The following is a 12,469-nucleotide window of genomic DNA, read 5'->3' on the forward strand; positions in this document are numbered from 1 at the left end:
ATACCTTGTACCAGGATCTTGTATAATCACTGGGCTGCTGGATGGGGCCTTGTTCCAAATTCTTGTCCAAATCATAGCAGCTCTCACTATTTAGCATCCCTCAGGACTGCACTGGAATAGCAGCTTTGATACTTTTGTACTCAACTCTCAATGGGACTTGAACCCAAAAAGCTTGTCATTGAAAAGCAGGAGTGCTACCAACTTATCCAAAATGTTACAACAGCGTTTGATTTAGGTTTTGCCAGCACAGAGCTGGTACTCCCACAAGAGATGAATTGCTGATGTCTGTGTTTTTAATTTTGGGAAGGTATTAGTGAGGACTGCAGAGGCAGTATTGTGGACAGGGAAGCTGTATTGGAAAAAGGGTTTGAAGGAGTGTGGCCCATTGAGATGTGAACCAGAAGCAGCTGTGCAGATGGTCTGGGTTTTAGAAACAAAGAACTCTTTCCCTTTAGTATGAGATGTGAGGATGGATAGTGTGGAGGAGGGAAGGGTATTAATGGCTGTTTATGGAGTAGAAGAAGAATTTGAAACATTAATGCTCTGTCAGATTTGAACCAAAAGGGGAGTCGCAGTTCTGTTTGAGGTGATCAAACTGCTGTGTTGGTGATCTGCTATAGCTTTTCCTCTGACATTATGTAGACTTTTAAAATTTTTCTGCAAAAACACACTGTCTGATGTACATTGATAACATATAAGATGAAAGTATGGCACTTTAAGGTAACAAATGTAAAATGCAGCAGAAATTCTCAAATGTATTATATATTGAATTGGATAACCGGTTAAGGTGACAAAAAAAAATTACATGTCTTTTTTAACAGTTACAAAATTGTAGACTGGAAGCAGATATCTAAATCTAGATTGATAAATTCTTAATCTCGCAAAGGATTAAGGGATATGGGGAGAGTGCAGGTAAGTGGCATTGAAATGCCCTTCAGCCATGATTGGATGGTGGAGTGGACTTGATGGGCCAAATGGCCTTACTTCCACTCCTATTTCTTATGGTATTAAATTAATTATTCATGTTGAAGAGACACAATCAGATTGTGTGTACTGTGAATTCCTGAGTCAATGGTTTTGAAAATATAGGATTGAATGACTAAACCTAAAAATATTAATCAGTAATCTTAGATGCTGAATAAAGGGTGGAAGCATAGATTCGAATTTAACTCATTGACATTTCAGGCAAACAATGTTAGCATTAATATAACTCAAGTACCTAAATTCTTAACATAATTTAGTTACGTTAAATTGAACTACAGACTTATTCTTTCTAGCACTCTAGATTTCTCTGTCTTGACCCAAAAATCCACAGGGATTCTTTTAATAAACAAATTGGTAAGGGATATAACAAATTTTCAAAGGTGTTTCATAATCTGAAGCTTTTAAAGAAGGTAAAGGGCTATTGAATTAATGACAATGTAGCAAATTGGATTGAAACTTGCCTCAATAAGAGAAAATACAAAGTGATTATGAGCATGATTCCTCTTGTCTCAGCTGGTTAAATAAGTGAATGATTGAATCGGCCAAGCAAGGAAGGTCTCTGGGTCAATTTCCTGGGCTGTCCTAAATTAGCTGATTTCAGCCAGCACCATGGCAGGACTGTAGTAGTAAAACCTAGAACCAATATCCAGGGAAGTTAAAAAAATCTTGCCTTTAAACAGGAAACTCTATAGTCCAGAGAATAATCAAATATTATCTGAGAATAGGAGAGAAGTCATTGCAATGTGTCACCTTGCCCCCTAATACGCTCTGTTATAGCTTAACCAGTCACTATCTAGATCATATGTGTGCTACTGGAGGAGGAAGAAGGATGAGAGGAAGGAGTTGACAGAATAAAAAGAAACAAAAGGAAGACAATTTTAAAAAGGCTTATTGGACTAAATATATTGGATGTTTCATTAATTAATCACTTGGAGATGCTTGAGAATTGAACAGAGCAAAAAGAAATCATCTTTCTGTTTGACCTCATTACACCTGCACTAGTATTCGGCAGTAATAATCCATGGACACCTATGATATGTTGCAGTTATCTTTGGAGTCAGAGGAAGTTTCTAGAGTTTTACCTGTGGTTATTTATCTCTTCTGAGGATTAAATATTCTAGGATAATGGACAACACTTCAAAGAAGTTTGTAGTGAATTAATAAGGCACAACACAGACTTTTCTTATTATATTTTCTTAAGCCAAACTATTGTTAATGAACATTGACCTTCTGAGAGATGGTCTGACAGCTGTCATTGAAATGGCGGAAGCAGTCTTGCCAATGCTTTTATCACACTGAAATCTAGCATTTTATTGAACTGGAAACCTGCTGTATTCTGGGCTCCAAATTTGTCACCGTGAGATGGGATCATGAGGCTAGATGACATTTGGGGGGGGGGGGGGGAAGCACGGGTTATTTATTGTAAACCTCAATATCAAAAACAAAGAACTACGAATGCTGGAAATCTGGAACTAAAACAGAAATTGCTGGAGAAACTCAACAGGTTTGGCCGCAGCAGTGGAGAGACAGAACAGAGTTAATGTTTCCATTCCAGTGAAGGGTTAGCTACTGCTGTTTTTATGGGGTTTGTTTTTGAAGAGTGAATTCGGTCACTCTGAGATCAATCACCGAACGTGTAACGTCATTCGTTTTATTATACACCATTGTTAAGGGAAAGCAGTTACCTCCCAGATCTCTGTAGCCTGGACGCCCTGTGCTGTGACAAGTCGGTAGACAGTACACTGGGATTCGGGGATATTTTATTATTTCGATGCCGAGTGCAGTTCCAAAATCTAATGACTAGCAGGAGCCAGTTTTTCTTCCATTTTGTTTTCACTAAACCTCACCGACTGATGAACTTCGAATGGTAATGTCTTTCGGTGCATTAGCGACGGGTTTTGTCAGTAGTGAATTCAACTCCTAACGAAAAGACTTCCAACTTGCCGCTGATGTGACCCACGCATGTTCCCGACGACCTGTTAGGAGCCAGTCACAACATATTAAACCCAGGGAAAGGTTTAGTTGAGCTGTTCAATCCATTTTGTTACAGTGTCGTTAATTCAATATCCCTTTACCTTCTTTAAAAGCTTCAGATTATAAAACACCTATGAAAATTTGTTATATTCACCTTATCAATTTAGTTACTAAAAAGAATCCCTGTGGGTTTGTGGGGCAAGACCTAGAAATCTAGAGTACTAGGAGGAATAAGTCTGCAATTCAATTTAACATAACTAAATTATATTAAGAATGTAGGTATATTAATGCTAACATTGCTCTCCTGAAATATCAATGAGTTAAATTCTAACCTATATTTCCACTTTTTGTTCGGCATCTAAAATTACTGGGTATAGTCATTCAACTCTATATTTTAAAAATCATTTGACTCAAGAATTCACTGTGTACACAATCTGATTGTGTCTCTTCAACATGAAGAATTAATTTAGATACCTGCTTCCAGTCTACAATTCGTAACTGTTAAAAACAAGCACGTAATATTTTTGTCATCAGGGCAACTTAACCACAGTTATCCAATTCAACATACAAAACATTTGAGCATATCTGCTGCATTTTATGTTTGTTACCTTAAAGTGTCATGCTTTTTTCATACAAACTATTATCAACGTGCATCAGACCGTGTATTTTTGCAGAAAAATTAAAAAGCGGTGCTAGAGAGATGAAAAAAAAGTGAAAAATGATATTTTGTTGAAAAGCATCTCAAGCGCAAGCCATCAAAACCAAAGCGCTAATTACAATAAAAATCTTGTAACTCCATCTGGGTCACTTTGCATAAAGACAAAGAAAATGCTGGAGAAATTCAGCAGGTCTGGTAGCAGAGGGAAAACAGAGTTTATATTTCGGGTCCGGTGATGCTTCAGAACCTACTGAGTTTCACCCCAATTTGTTTCGGATCTTCAACATCCGCAAGTCTTTTTTTGTTTAGTTTTCGTATAAATGAGAGTTTATGGTCAATGGCGGGACTGGGCTGTTTTAGCGCTGTGCTTTCTGAGTTAAAAATAAAAGGCCAAGAGGTAACATGACCTTGTATGTAGATACAAGCCGGACCCGTTGAAGTGAAATTCCATGACAATACCTGCAGTATCTGACTGTTAAATGGGGGAGAATCTGTACCCGAGCGTTCACGTCACTGTTCGCCAGAGGACAGAACATTTTTGTCCAGCATTATTCTTTTTTTTAAAAATGTCAGTTTCCAATATCTATCTTCGTCTTTCTTTTTCCCAGCGCGAGTGAGTGTTTTGTTCGTGGGCGAAATAAGCCAACGAACCATCCAGCCTGATCAATATCTCGAGGGTAAGACGGCGCAATGCAACCTTGCATTTGGGTTTCTCTTTGTGAGTGTAAGGGAAACCTATTGCCCAACATCTGAAATACATTTCAAAACCGGAAGAACTGCGGATGTTGCAAATCAAGAGACAAAAACAGAAATTGTTGGAAAAACTCGGCAGGTCTTGGCAGCATCTGTGTGAGAGAAATCAGAGTTAACCTTCCTCAGAAGTACGTTTGGAACGCGTTTTGTTGGCTGATGCCACTACTGCTTCGGGTAAGCCCTTGTAGTACAGTGGTAGTGTCCTTACCGCTGAGCCTGGAGGCCTGGGAATGAGTCCCACCTGTATAGTAGCATCGCTGTACAGATTGATTAAAAAATATCCAGGTAAAATGGGCTTTTGCCCGAAACGTCGATTTTCCTGCTCCTCGGATGCTGCCGGAACTGCTGTGCTCTTCCAGCACCACTCTAATCCAGAATAAAAAATATCCAGTGCTACTTCGGGAGTTGAGCGGGGCGTCTCCAGACGATTTCCCGCTGTACTTCAGTGTTGTAAATAGTAGTTCCTGATCTAACAGAAACTGCTGTCCCTTGTCCCGCTTTGGCCACAACCAGGATTTTCTGTTTCATTTTGAGGATAACCTTCTAAAACTGCCCTGCATTTCGCGCTGTTGTTGTAAGTAGCCCCTGGACTTATCGATCTTTCTGATCTATAGCGTAGTAAATCGCATGATAAAAGTCGTGATGATTAGTTTGTGGGATGTGTAATAATATATATAAAAAACACAACGTTCAGCCCTCTGATAAACTGAGCGGATCTCTTAAAGACAGCAAGCGATTGAAGTTACAGGAAATTACATCTCTAAAGAACCCTGGCCAACTTTAATTCCGTTTGGTCAGTTTAAAATGTATTTCAAATGGAATTCTAATTAACAGCATTCTTTACCACCCGTCTTTATTTCTGATACAGCGGTTATTGTGTACACACGTCCTTAATATTCCAAACCACTGAACTTTTTTAAAAAAGTTTCATTTCAGCCTAAAGGTGACTTTAACAGCTTAAATCTCGCTGTTCACGCAAAGCGGAACTGTTCCATATATGTTCTGTAATCTGGTCTGTACTGTAGTGACTACATGTGACGCAGTGCTACATTACAGGGGCCAATTTAAAATTGTCCCCCCTCCCCGACCCATCCAGTTTGGACTAATTTGACGAATATTTTTAATTGTGATGTAATCATCCAGATGGTCAATTTCTTCCTTTGACAGGTTTCAGTCACTGCTCTGCACCACATTCCCCTTTTTTTTTGACAAAACCTTTAATTTTAATCACAATTTTACGGAAGTCTTGCGTCAGCTAGGTTACAGATGGTGAAGATACTGAATCAAGACAGACAAACCAAATCAGTTTTTGTAGCCCAGATCAGCCATGATCCCATGGAATGGTGGAACAGGTTCGAGGGGCTGAATGGCCTGTTCCTCTGTACCTCTGTGTTAAGCACAGTAAAATTAAAACCTTCAAAGACTCCCAAAATTGTCCCCAATGTTTCCTCATCAAACTTTTCAATCACCAATCTCAGATCTTGCAAATAATCAATTCCAGACACTGGTTTGAAGCTTAAACAGAAGACTTTGCAACTTATTGACAAAGCAAAATTAAACAACAAAGTAATCTAATTGGTCTATATGTTAAATCCAAAACAGGTTCACTTTCAGTCCCATTCGCACAAAGGCAGGCAAACAGACACAGTTAAAGGATACGTAAAATAAGAAAAACAGCCAGATTATATAAATGATTTTCACAAGACTCTTGGTTGATTTTCTGAAGATGTTGATCAGGGTCATCTTTAATGTTCACTTAGATAAAGGCAGTAATATTTATCATTTCCTTTTGTATTCTCTGCACCTCCAGTCGCTGCTGATGGGAGGCTAGGCAGGGGGATTTCAAACCCTCATGCTGTGGCACCTACAGCCAGATTCCATTAAACCCTAACCCTAACCCTGACTACTCAATGACATACTGACTGTCTCCTCCACAAGTTCTCAGTTATCATTGGACATCTACCATCTGCTTGAAGAAATTGTCTTTTCCAGACTTGCTGGAACCAATTCACAGGCATTCACATGATGAATAACCACCTCCTGCTCTCTGTTTAAACATAGTGCCCTATCCTGGTGATAAAACATTTGGAGAATCTTTTGATCAGGAACTAACCTGTAATAAACCTTCAGGTCTAACCTCACAAGTAAACCGTGGCTTATTTGGAACAAAACCAGAAGTTGCGGGATAAGCTAAACAGGCCTCTCAGCATCCTTGGAGAGAAATCAGGGTCAATTTTCCCTTCGAACTGGGAAGGGTCACTTGACGTGAAATGTTCACTCTGATTTCTCTCCACAGATACTGCCAGACCTGCTGAGCTTATCCGGCAATTTCTGATTTTGTCTTTGATCTTGAAAAGTTTATTTGGTACGTTTTCCTTTTAACACAAGTTGGTACCCACAGTCTTAAAGTTATCTTTAGCTCACTGTTTCCAGTCCCCAGATCCAAACCAAAGTTTATGCAAAGAATGCAATTAAAAAAATGGGAAATCAGGTAGGTTTGACTAGTCAACATCCACAATGTAGCACTATGTTTATGTACATAAGCTAGCTTACAGGATCGGATGAAACATTCCTTGTGACATTTTGAACATCTGCAGTTCAGTGTGAGATACAAGGCCTTACTAAAAAGGTACTTGTACTGGGTATGAATCTCGATTTAACCTTTCTATAAAGTTATATTGATGTCACATGTACAGTAGCAGACACGGTTCTGAAAGCATTTGTCTGCGTTGACTTAAAGCAGCAGATCTTAAAGCAAACGATGGGTTCCGGCATTATCTGAAGTCTCTTCTGGATTCGCCCGATGAAGGGAGAGGGCCTGTTCTCCTTTAAGGCCGCTGACCTTGGCCAGGTGACCGAGTGCTCACATCTGGACCATCAGCGAGTTCGAGTAAAAATGTTACATCTAACCAAGGGAAGTGGGAGAGAGGGAGGGAGGGAGGGCAGGCGAAGATCTGAAACGAACGTTTTTGTTGTTGCTGTTTTGTTTGACATTACAGGATAGGTCAACAGTGATGAAATCCATCCACCAGCACCCCCTCCCCCTTCCCGCAGCCCCCAACCCCTGCAGCTTGTTGTCAGCTTGGACAGAGAGATTCTCTCTGAGGGAGCTTTTGGATGTGGTGACAGAGATCAGTGAGCTTCTCATGTGTTAGAGTGCTGTCCCCAAGGACAACTCTCTCTCTCTCTCTCTCACTCTCTGCCCTCGCTCTCTCTCTCTCCCTCTCTCTCTCTCTCTGCCTCTGACCAATGGCTACGATGAAGGGGGAGATACCGCAGTCATTTCTGATCCTCTCCTACCATCTGCCCTGCTGAGTTAAGCACACGCACGCTCCACACCCAACACAATATTACAGCAGGACAGCAGAAACACTGGCGAAACAGCTCCCCTCCAGAATCCTGAAGGATTTGAGGAACTTCCACAGCAGGTGAGTGACAGCCTAGAAACGTTACTCCTCGTGACCCGGGCGATGGGAGTGCAATTATTTTAAAGTCTAATTCTTTAAATTAAAAAAAAAGGACTTGGAGCTGTAGCATCGTGTATTAAAAACTAATTGATCAAACTGGCGTTGTGTTTACTCAATACTTAACCAAGGCGTTAGATGTGTTCATGATCTAGTCCCTCCTGACCTCTGCGGTTGACCCGATGTTCTTTAATTTAAATGTCACGACCCTGTTTTGTTTCAATTATTGGCGAATATTGATCCAATGGATAATATCGAATTCATTGCCCTTTCCGCTCGATGTTAAGACTGCCAACTTTCCACGAATGCAAATAGTCGCGTTCACCCGTTTTACACTCACTCACAGAGAAAGCATCAGAGGCTGGCCGGCGATTCGCAACACCGAGAATACAGAACGCCAGAGAATGTAACAAGTTTCCTGTACTTGCTTTTAAAAGACAATCGCTTTTACCCCATTAAACCGCGCGGTGAGGCCGGGGCTACTTAGCTTCATTGGAAGGTGCACAGATCGCACACTCCCTCCAACGTTGATCTCTTGCGGAACGAATTCAATGTGTGTTTAGGAACGGGGAAAATTGTAGCCCAAATCTCCCGTGTTTGGTTCCCTTAGGTCGAAAGGTTTGTGTGATTAAATTTAACAAGATATTTCTCAATCTCTCATCACAGTTTCCCGCAGTAACATTTCCCAGTTAAAAAAGGCCATTTCACTGTTTAAATGTTTCATTACAGCAATTCCCCTCAAACGGTTAACACTGGGGACCATCCAACTGCGGCTCTCCAGGAAGGGGTGTGTGTGGTCTCTACACCAAATTAATGCCCCTTCAGGGGTAACGTCTTCAAGCGTTAAAATCCGAGGAACCATTCCCAGGTAAGTTTAAAAACAAACCCCAAAGAACTGCGGATGCTGTATACCAGAAACAGACCATTGCTGGAAAAGCTCAGCAGGTCTGGCAGCATCTGTGCAGAGAAATCAGAATTAATATTTCGGACCTGAAACATTAACTCTGCTTTCTCTGCACAGATGCTGCCAGACCTGCTGTGACCTTACCCAGCAATGGTCTGGTTTTGATTCCGGGGTAAGATGTACAAACCAGGGGTGAGACGAGTTTAGTTTCAGCGTGTCCTGGCTGGATCGAAAGGTCTATTTCGATGCTGTATGACTCTAAGCACAGAAATTGCTGGAGAAACTCAGCAGGTCTGGAGAGAGAGAGAGAGATAACTGAAGGGGACCTGAAACCTTAACTCTGCTTCCAAGCCACAGATGCTGCCGGACCTGCTGAATTTCTGTTTCTGGTTCAGATCTCCAGCTTTGTTTTATTTTCGGGTTCCAGTTGGATGGTTCCCTGATCAAATCTTACTTTTGAAAGAGACTTGCCTCTATCACTGTTCCTAGCGTGGCTTTTGTCTCTGCCCTTGTCTGATTAATCGCCGGGGGCTGCCCATTGAGGAGAGAGCTGGTAGCCTGTTCATTATCCCTCTCTTAGAGTCGCGCCGTAATTTGGGAACCGATTGTTCTCTGGGCTTTTGTTTTACAAAAAGCTAGAATTTGCGTTTTTGTTTGTTCCTGCATACTCGGGTAGGACTTGTTTCTTTTTCACCTCGTTCGCAAAACCTTTTTTTATATAAAAAAAACAAAATCGAGTCTGTAAACCTCTTGATGACACCTCCGTTTATAAATCTAATCTTGTTTCCGAATCTGGTCTCAAATCGAATGTAAATTTCGTTGAGCCGAGCTGTCTATCTCACCTGAAATTTAGCTTGGTTGCTAAACCTTGCTGCATTTGTATAGTTTAAACCTTGTGCCAAATCGAGCGACAAATCCCCAAAATAACATTTTACAACGTATTTAATTTTTAACCATTGTGAATTGTGTCCAACATATCTTAAATTGTCTTAATTGGATTGTTTTTCAAAATATGGTTTTATTTTCCTTCTCTAGATATTTTTGAATCGAACATTTGTTGAATTTAAAACGAAACAATTCCTACCAGCTTTAGTAAAGACTTTTGGGTTTGGAAAGATTCGCAGTCCAGAATACTCCATGTGAATGACACGGCTGTGGTCACCTTTCTCATTCAGAGTCAGGCACCAGAGAGATCTTTACATTCCCAAATAAGTCTTGACCAGTGATGTTACCGTACCTTAGGAAATGTAGTCGAAATATCTCTCATATCTGAGGATGGGTCACCGGACCCGAAACGTTAACTTTGCTTTCTCTGCACAGATGCTGCCAGACCTGCTGAGCTTTTTCAACAACGTTTGTTTTGTTTCTGGTTTACAGTCATTCGCAGTTCCTTCGGTATTTATCTTTTGCATCTGTTCAGAGAGGTTGTGACACAGCCGCTGGAGCAGGTGGGTCTTGAACCCAGCCCTCCTAGCTCCGAGGTAGGGACACTACCATAATTAAAGTCTAAAGATGTCCAAATTGGATGGATTGGAGACGCTAAATCGCCCTTAGTATCCGGGGATGTGTGTGAGCCATGGGAAATGTAAGGTTACAAGAGTAGGGCAGGGGGTGCTCTTCAGAGGGTCGGTGTGGACTCGTTGGGCCGAATGGCCTGTTCCCACACTGTGGGGATTCTATATTTTAAAAAAAGAAGCCACCCCCCCCCCCCCCCAGCCTCCTTTGAGAAGTCACATTTGGTTTCTAACTCGGATTTCTCTCTCCCCACGGACCTACTGAGGCTCTCCAGCAATTTTCTGGGGACTGGTTTTGTTTCAGATCTTAGAGTAAGTTACTGACCGAGCGGGGATGGTCCCAATGGGTTTTGTTGATCTCTGGGTGATGACAGGGATTGGTATGGAGGAAGTGTGTTTTATTCCCCCTCCTGATAATGTGTCCAGCCCGGTTACACATCTCCTTGCTTTCTCACAGGGTCTGCACTCTCTGCACTGCGGGCATGTCTCTATCGGCAAAGGACCAGCTGTACGCGGTGGAAAGCTTCAAGCGGGTTCCTGCCCCCACCATCCCGGGTTATCTCAGCTCCTTAATGCCCCAGCCCCGGTTCCTGGATGGCGAGTCCTTGCTGCCCCTCCAGCCCCGGGCTAGCCTCTTGCCCGGCTCTAACGCGGCCCTGCCTTTCACCTTCAGCGGTTTCTCCTTCCTGGGCCAGTCCCGGGCACTGGGCAGCACTGTGCCAGCCTCCCCACTGGGTTTGGAGCCGCGGGTGGCAGCGGGCACTTCTCTGGGTGAGGAGGTCTCGCACTGCCAGCCCTGTCTGCTTCCAGTGGCACCTTTCACAGAGGAACATCTCAACACCGTGCTATACGGCCGAATGGACTCTGCCAGTGGTGACCAACTGGCCCCTCACGCTATCTCGGGCCTGCGCATCTCCGGCAACACAGGTACTGAGGCCACTCCGGGCTCGGCGGGCTAGCAGCAGCAGCTTCTCCTGCAGAATGCAAGGCTTGGCCAGTGACCCATCTCCCTGCTCTTTCCCCCTGTAGGTGCACTGGAGGGTCAGCTCCACGCGGTGGACAGAGAGGGTCTGGAAATCCCACTGGGTGAGTCAGGGACAGGGGTTGGGGATGGGGATGGGAAGGTCATGGGGGAGGCCGAGAGAGGGATGAGGGAGTGAGGGGGGCCTTTGGCTGATGGGATGGGGGTGTGGGAGAGGGTGATGAGTGGGCGAAGGAGAGTGATGGAGAGTGCGAGAGGGTAATGAATGGGGCTGGGAAGGGTTTTGACTGAATGAGTGAGGGGAGGGAGGAGAGGGAGGGAGGGAGAGATTGCCTGGGTGCAGATCTGCATTTACAAAGCGCCTTTCAGGATATCAGCAATGCGGTGATAACAAGGCAGGCTGTCAGTGTGGGTGTCGACTGAGGAATAAATACCGCTCAGGAAAGCCAGGGAGAGACTCCTCCCCGAGACAGTGGCCCCAGACTGGGGAGGGGGGGAGGGGGCTGGGGGACCGAGTGGGGAGGGGGTTAGTGGCTTAGGGGCAGACGAGGGGAGTGGCGGGGAGCGATGCCACTCTCTCTGTCTCTCGCTCCCCACCCAGCGGCGCTAACTCTCTCTCTCTCTGTGTCTCTCTGTGTGTCTCGGCTCTGTGGCAGGGCTCGCTGTCTCTCACACGCTTTACGGCGGAGTGCACCATCTCGGGGTCTTCTGTTCCCAAACGCTGATCCCCAAGGGGGTCCGATTCGGACCGTTTACAGGAAAAGTGGTGAATACGAGTGAAATTAAAACCTACGACGATAACTCCTTAATGTGGGAGGTGAGAGTTACACTGGACCATCTCAAACACGGCTAGGGTATCGGGATGCTGCTTTTTGAAGTTTACAACTAAAGGACTGTGTGTAGTAGAGGGTGAGGGTGTGTTTGAGTGTTGACTGTCCCAGAGGAGCTGGTTCCAGTGGTTGGGGAAGGGCGGCTGCATGCTGTCAGTCTGATCTCACTCTCACTCTCACATGGGACAATGATATGCTATAGTTACAGCTATATGCTCTCTCCCACGCACATGGGACAGCTACATGCTCACACACACATGGGATAAGTATATGCTATAGTTACAGCTATATGCTCTCTCCCACGCACATGGGACAGCTACATGCTCACACACACATGGAATAAGTATATGCTATAGTTACAGCTATATGCTCTCTCCCACGCATGGAACAGCTACATGCTCACACA

The 12,469-nt window shown here is 43.6% G+C and overlaps 1 protein-coding gene across 1 annotated transcript in view; it reads left to right on the plus strand.

Moving 5' to 3' along the window:
- Nucleotides 1-7,579: 7,579 nt before the first annotated feature.
- prdm14 (PR domain containing 14) overlaps nt 7,580-12,469 on the plus strand; it is a 35,000-nt gene continuing 30,110 nt past the window's right edge. The window contains exons 1-5 of the mRNA XM_072569609.1: nt 7,580-7,797; nt 8,563-8,701; nt 10,709-11,178; nt 11,281-11,337; nt 11,890-12,050. Coding sequence (XP_072425710.1) covers nt 10,734-11,178; nt 11,281-11,337; nt 11,890-12,050 — 663 coding nt within the window. The 5' untranslated portion in view covers nt 7,580-7,797; nt 8,563-8,701; nt 10,709-10,733. The remainder of the gene's footprint in view (nt 7,798-8,562; nt 8,702-10,708; nt 11,179-11,280; nt 11,338-11,889; nt 12,051-12,469) is intronic.

This window comes from Chiloscyllium punctatum, chromosome 5 (assembly GCF_047496795.1).
Source record: "Chiloscyllium punctatum isolate Juve2018m chromosome 5, sChiPun1.3, whole genome shotgun sequence".
NCBI classification, from domain to species: Eukaryota; Metazoa; Chordata; class Chondrichthyes; order Orectolobiformes; family Hemiscylliidae; genus Chiloscyllium; species Chiloscyllium punctatum.